Source organism: Triticum dicoccoides, chromosome 5A (assembly GCF_002162155.2).
Source record: "Triticum dicoccoides isolate Atlit2015 ecotype Zavitan chromosome 5A, WEW_v2.0, whole genome shotgun sequence".
Classification (NCBI taxonomy): domain Eukaryota; kingdom Viridiplantae; phylum Streptophyta; class Magnoliopsida; order Poales; family Poaceae; genus Triticum; species Triticum dicoccoides.
The window spans coordinates 322,963,307-322,969,779 of record NC_041388.1 but is presented as its reverse complement, the minus strand read 5'-3'; the positions used below and the strand labels follow the sequence as shown (position 1 = coordinate 322,969,779).

The 6,473-nt window shown below is 45.7% G+C and overlaps 2 protein-coding genes across 2 annotated transcripts in view; one reads left to right on the top strand and one right to left on the bottom strand.

The window, feature by feature from the left end:
* LOC119301252 (two pore potassium channel c-like) overlaps positions 1 to 4,202 on the top strand; it is a 4,897-nt gene extending 695 nt beyond the window's left edge. The window contains exons 2-3 of the mRNA XM_037578189.1: positions 1 to 991; positions 3,702 to 4,202. The exon at positions 1 to 991 is cut by the window's left edge and continues 8 nt beyond it. Coding sequence (XP_037434086.1) covers positions 1 to 991; positions 3,702 to 3,891 — 1,181 coding nt within the window. The 3' untranslated portion in view covers positions 3,892 to 4,202. The remainder of the gene's footprint in view (positions 992 to 3,701) is intronic.
* A 1,054-nt stretch (positions 4,203 to 5,256) lies between these two features.
* LOC119297268 (putative uncharacterized protein DDB_G0287975) lies at positions 5,257 to 6,267 on the bottom strand. Its single transcript, XM_037575126.1, has 3 exons — positions 6,018 to 6,267; positions 5,714 to 5,936; positions 5,257 to 5,607 (listed from the first exon to the last, which is right to left on the bottom strand). The coding sequence occupies exons 1-3, from the start codon at positions 6,177 to 6,179 to the stop codon at positions 5,537 to 5,539; spliced, it is 456 nt and encodes a 151-aa protein (XP_037431023.1). The 5' UTR covers positions 6,180 to 6,267; the 3' UTR covers positions 5,257 to 5,536.
* Between the last annotated feature and the right edge of the window lie 206 nt (positions 6,268 to 6,473).

The window sequence follows — 6,473 nt, the reverse complement described above, 5'->3', positions numbered from 1 at the left end:
AGTCCGCGCGCCACTACCGCCGCATCTCCGTCCCCCACCCCGACCCGTTCCGCGACTACGACCACCCGTCCTGCTCCTCCTCCCCACCCTCCGACGAGGACGGCCAGCCCCAGCCCACCACGCCCTCGCTCTTCAATTTAATCAGCGGCCGCACCAACCTCCACCGCTCCCGCACCGCGCCTGCCATGGCGCCGCTCAGCGCCGCTGTCCTCGCCGCCTCCGCCCAGGCCGACCACCAGAACCCGCCCCCGCCGCCGCGGAGGCCGGCCATCGTGCTGCACGCCTTCCTCTTCCTGCTCGCCTACCTCGCCCTCGGCGTCTCCTTCTACGCCGCCTTCCCGGCCAACTTCACCTCCTCCGCCGGGCCCACCCACCCCGTCGTCGACGCCCTCTACTTCTGTATCGTCACGCTCTGCACAATTGGCTACGGGGACATCACCCCGGCCAGCCCTGCCGCCAAGCTCTTCGCCATATCCTTCGTCCTCATCGGCTTCGGCTTCGTCGACATCCTCCTCTCTGGCATGGTGTCCTATGTGCTCGACCTCCAAGAGCACCTCCTCATCACCGCCATCAAGAACCCCCGCTCTGCACGCAAGCACCGGCACAACTACATCTTCGACATCAAGAAGGGCCGAATGCGCGTGCGCATGAAGGTCGCCCTCGCGCTTGGTGTGGTGGCCATCTGCGTCGGCATTGGGGCCACTGTGCTCAGGAAGGTGGAGAACATGGGCTGGCTCGATGCCGTGTACCTTGCAGTGATGTCGGTGACCACGGTCGGATACGGCGATCACGCGTTCCGGACACTGCAGGGCCGCCTTTTTGCCTCTGGGTGGCTCCTCGTGTCCACACTAGCCGTGGCACGGGCATTCCTCTACTTGGCGGAGATGAGGATCGACAAGAGGCACCGTGCCATGGCCAACTGGGTGCTGTCCAGAGACATGACCGTGTCAGAGTTTCTCGCTGCAGATATCGACAACAATGGCTATGTCACGTAAGTTATCGCGGTATCAAACCTTATTTTCATGCCTGCATTGACCAATTCGTCTTATTGAATTTCATTCGGCAATTTGGCATGTACAACGATTCTGAAAGTATTACGTCCCTGCAAAGATGCTTTACTAGGTACTTGATTTGCGGATAGTAAGCAACATGTGTGTCAGTTGGAAACCAGCACATCATGACATTATCAAAAGCTCTGGCATTCAGTAACAGTATAGTCATACCTCAACTCACAAGTCACAGAATATCTTGATGCCAGCTAGTGGACAGTAGGTATATTATTAGCAGTAGCTGACATACTGTTATAATTTCCACAAATGAGCTGATAGGTTTTGTGCCTTATTTTTTACAATAGGGTGTTCTTTGCGGTCCACAAATGAGCCGATAGGTTTTGTGGCTTATTTTTTACAATAGGGTGTTCCTAACAGTTGTATTGTGCTTAACATAAAGATAAAATCTGGAAACGGTAAAATAATGGCTCAAACTAATACTACTTGGTTTATTTTTCTTACTCAGCTTAGTACTTGATATATGATTTGTTTTGTCCTGCATTTTGAATTTGCTCAAATGGAAAATCTGAAAATGGGGTGAAGAACATGGTATTTGGAGACGGGTTACTATTGTTTTAATAGAATAATAAATATGTGATCTGAAAAAGAGACGACTTAGAATACGGTGCATAATAATTATATATACCATGTATCACTTGTGATTCTGGTGAATTATGGCCACACAACTTATTTTATGTTGGCATATAGTATGAATAAAATTATGAAATCGGTTGTCTAGCCATGTTAGTGGAATCAATTATTTGGTTGTTGTATTTTGCTTATGTTTCTATGTATATTTCTGTGATGAATTGTTGCTTTAAAATATTATAGAGCGCAATTAAAGGGCTGTAAGATGGCAAGGGCATTAAATCCAAAGAGCATGACAGCCTTTTCAACTCAGAAGCGTGCCATAATAGGATCCGAAAATGGTTACCTATGTAAAGTATGGCGTGTGAGGGAAGGATGGTTTTTATTAGTAAAATACAATTGTAAATTTTAATGGAATCTTTAGTACTGAGTAAATGAATCAACTTATGACTACTGTATTGCTGACTTTTGTGCTTGTTTTGGTAACTCAAACATGTTTTGTGTTGTATGACAACCCTGAGCCCATGAGAAATGCATTATGTTAGGGTACATATTAATTTGCAAGAGAGCGATTAATTTTGGTAATGCCCTTATACAAGACAACACATTGTCCATAATGCTGTTTATTTATCATCATATGCACGCTGTAGTACAATCATTTATCATAATGAAAGATATTTCCATTAGTTATGAAGCTATACCATATCCTGTTTTTCTTATACTGAGGTATTCACATAGTTTGCTGAGGTTCTTCCTACTGCAGACACAAAAAAAAATTTGCTTCTGTTGTAGAACTTCACTAAGCATAAATTAATCAGGGATAATTGATGATTATGATTATGAGGTAGTTTAAAAAATATGCACACTGTATTGAAAATTTGAGATGGTGGATTCTGTAGTTATTCTGTAATGTATATGAATAGGGGAATTCAAGATACAGTACTTTTGTTGCAATAGCTCACCCCCTTGGTCTTCCTTTTAAGTTGGACTGTTGGAAGCCTTGGTCTTCCTCTTAAGTTGGAAGAGAGAATTGTGCCCTGACAACACATTTCTTTCATGATTCTATCGCTTGTTAGTTGATCTACAGAATAAGGCTTGATTTCTATCACATTTGACTTGTCTTCAAAAAGAAAAGGAAAAAAAATCCCAACATGTATAAAGCTATTTTTCTCCCAAACATAGCATTCTTGTAGAATGTCCAATTCTATGCTTTCAGCCTAGCGCTAAGAGTTGTTATTTGCTATACTTTGTGTATTGCACCTATAGTATATCCAGTGAGTTATCTTGATAATGTTTCAGTAATGCATTTAATTATATATTTTATATGTGTAATTATTTCAGAATCCATTGATGTTAACCCTTAGACTTCACCGCTACACTCATCTTCATGTATTTTTCTATGGTTAGCAAGTATGGTTCTCAATTGTTATCTACGTTGAAAATGTAGTGGTTGTCACCAATCATCAACATAGAAAATGTAGTGGTCTTTGGCGTGTATTTTAATTGTATATTCATTCCATTTTAGTAAACTTAATTTATTTTGAATTTGTAAATGATTTGTTTTTGCATCCATTTCTTAGCACATTGATTTGAACATTTTGTTGAGAAGCATTTATTGTTTGCTTGAGTTTGGCATGTATGCATCCAAGTGATTTGCGTCCACACTACAAAAATGAAAATTTTAATGGCTGTCTTAGCATTATACAGCAGCTGTCATTCGAACAGAATACACAATAATTCGGATTGCAATAGTAAATCAATGTTGTTTAGGCTGCTGATTGCATCATACTGCTTTGTACTCGTGAAGCTGCATATTCCACCCATACTTCTAATTTGGTGCCAACACAAATAGGCAATTTTCTCGAAATGCTTATGTTGTTATACTTTTAGTAACAGTTATTACACAGCCAAAACGGTTAAGCACTATCATCTAATGATAACAAATACGTAGTTTTTCCATCACATTTCCTGGAAGAGCATTGCTTAGTTCCATTTTGGACACAACTTGCTTGTTTCTAGTAGCCGTATTGGTTAATGATGTTCTGCATTTGCACATTGTTTCAGGAAATCGGAATTTGTGATTTACAAGCTGAAAGAGATGGGGAAGATTTCGGATAAGGACATCAAGATGATCGTGGAGCAGTTCCAGAGGCTGGACTCTGGAAACTGTGGAAAGATCACGCTCTCGGATCTCCTGCAGAGTCACCACCTGGGCCATGAACCGAGGGACATGAAAAGGGGGAAGAATTCATGACGGATGGCGCCGAGCCAAAAAAACCCGTAGGACAGCAAGAATTTTGGGACTGTAAAATGCATGAAAGGAAGGTTAGAGCTAGGATGCCTGCGCCGGATGGGATCATTTGAAGGTAGAATAGCTCCAGATAAGTTACCAGCATGGGTGGAATGATCCTACTGCCCTAGAAGCGGTGAGAAGATCATTTCTTCATGCCTGTAGGAAGGAGGCTGTAAATACAAGCAAAGCGGTTATCGAGATTCTTTTCTTTGGAAATATATGTGGCGGGTGAGGTGATCTGTTTTGACCTCTCACTCGTAATGTTTCTTTTCTCTGGTCAAACGTGAGATGGGTGACAGGCGTGGGCCGTCTGGTCCACATAACGGATTCAGGCCCGCGGTTGGATGCCAACGCCCCACTTTTTGGTTAGATGGATGGATAGATCTCTACAGCGGAGACCAGGCGTCCGTTTTGTTTGAATGATTTGACGTCGTTTTCTGGACTTCAGGCACAGTCACGCTGTCATGAAATTTAATTCTCTCTTTTTTTGGCGCTGTTTGAGATTGAGATGACCATGTGTAAAATGTAGGTAACGACTTGGACCTGGTGAAAAATTGGCTGTCCAGCAAATTTGGCGACGGGAGGTTGACCGGAAAACGAGGGTTGCCTCGAGGGAGCAGGCAAGCCTCGTCCAGCCGCCACTGCATAGCATGGGTGGTCTCTGGCCTCTTTTTGACAACCTTCCCTGAAACATGCGACGAGGAACGGACTGTGCCCCCAACGGTGGGGCTAGCTCCAAAGCTTTTGGGTGTAAGAGGACATGGGCGCCGCAACTCCGTTAAGGCCTTAATTGTTCGGATTTGACGTCCGAGATTCTAGTCCTTCAAATACCTTTAAACCAGTTTTCATGGTGAAGTATGTGTCTTGTGTCCTGTTATAAAACCACTGCTTTCAAGGCACATATTCTGGCCTCTATTAATTATTTGGACCTAGCAACTAACATGTTCCCGCAGATTTGGTCTTCCTAGTCGCGTCCACTGTGCGTGGCATCGCTAGTACGTATGAAATATTTCCACTTTCATGTGTGGAGTATGATCTATACTGGCTGGAACTGGATAGAAAACATTGGCGTTTGTCATCTTTATCTGAAGATGCTGCTCTGAGACATAAACATGACCAAGTGGCTGCCAGGGTTATACGGTGTGATCTTAACCACCACCACGAGGACTTTCGTTCTTACATGCTACTGTCTATGTGTTTCTTGTTAATCTCTTTTTCTAGTCACGGTTAATTGCTTCGATGCTAACCGTATCTTATGCTTCAAAGTTCAAACACGATAAATTATACTGCATTTGAGTATCATCTAGATGCATAAGTCAGGAGATATGCAAAATGAACCTGATCACCACAAGAATATAAGCAAATATGATGGTGGTATTTGGTTCCCATAGCAGTGGACCCAAACAGCCCCACAAGTTTGTGCTAATTTGTCACTAGTGTGCTTCAACGAGACGGAAAATTCATACTGGTATACGTACGGCACAAGCAAAACGATGGCAGAGGAAGATGTGACCACTAACTAGACAGGGGAAACAAACGGGCACAATCAGAACCCCCAGGGAGCTTCAGATCCTTAACAAACTTATTTTGTCAGAAAGAGGATTCTTCAGGAAGCGGGAGGCACGGTTGATGGGGTCGCCGCTTCCGGCATGGCCTTCTTCTCCTTCGGCACCGGCTCTGCAGGAGGAAACCGGAAAAACACACCATCAGCAAAGTTTCTACTTCGAATCACCGACACCGTGCTGGCAATTGTGGTGAAAATGGAAATTGGGTCGGTGATTACTTGAGATGAGGGCCTTGGGGCGGTCCTTGAAGAGGATCTTGTGCCGGATGATGCCAATCACCTCCAGCTCCACCTCCGCCGCCGCCGCCGCCTGTCCACCTTGTCCGAGCTTGCCGGGGTTCCCCTTGTCGTTCTTCTTCTTCCTCAGCACCAGAAGGGGCTTCTTGAGAGTCACCTTCGAGCCGGCGAGCTCATGGTACCCCACGGTGAAGGTGTACCCGCCCTGGCAATGGCAAGACCGCCGTGAAGATCCCCCAAACCAAATCAAGAAACCAAGTATGCAGGGAGGGTTGGTGGTTCTTGCCTTGGAAGACGGGGCGGAGGAGGTGGAGCAGAGGCGGCCGATGTGGAGGCCCTGGATGCGGCCGGAGAAGCAGGGCTGCGGCTGCAGCACGCCCTGCACCTCCACCACCGCCCACTCCGGGCACGCCGCCTCGCCGCACCCGCACCGGACTTGGATCTGCATCGCCGCCTCGCCTCGGATTGGATGTGGGGACAGAGGGGAGGAGAGAGATCGATAGGAGGCGAGGGTTTGTGCTGGATGTTGGCGGGCTGCTTTCCCGCCCTTTTCATTTCCCCGTGCTTCTATTAGTTCGCGCCAAAACACCCCCAATTGTTTTTGCTTCCCTTTTTTCCAAATAATTTTCTTTGCTTATACGGCCCCACTTGCTCCAACGATGAAACAACGGACCCTCCCCACCCCCACCCCCTCGGGGGAGACTAGTATAGGATGAGCCTTTTAGAGCAACTCCACTCGTTC

Excerpts from the sequence above, each read along its gene's own strand:
- LOC119297268 (XM_037575126.1), bottom strand. The coding sequence starts at position 6,179 with ATGCAGATCCAAGTCCGGTGCGGGTGCGGCGAGGCGGCGTGCCCGGAG. Across the intron at positions 5,937-6,017 it reads CCTCCGCCCCGTCTTCCAAG|GGCGGGTACACCTTCACCGT; the intron begins GCAAGAACCACC and ends TGCCATTGCCAG. Across the intron at positions 5,608-5,713 it reads CCCCAAGGCCCTCATCTCAA|AGCCGGTGCCGAAGGAGAAG; the intron begins GTAATCACCGAC and ends TTCCTCCTGCAG.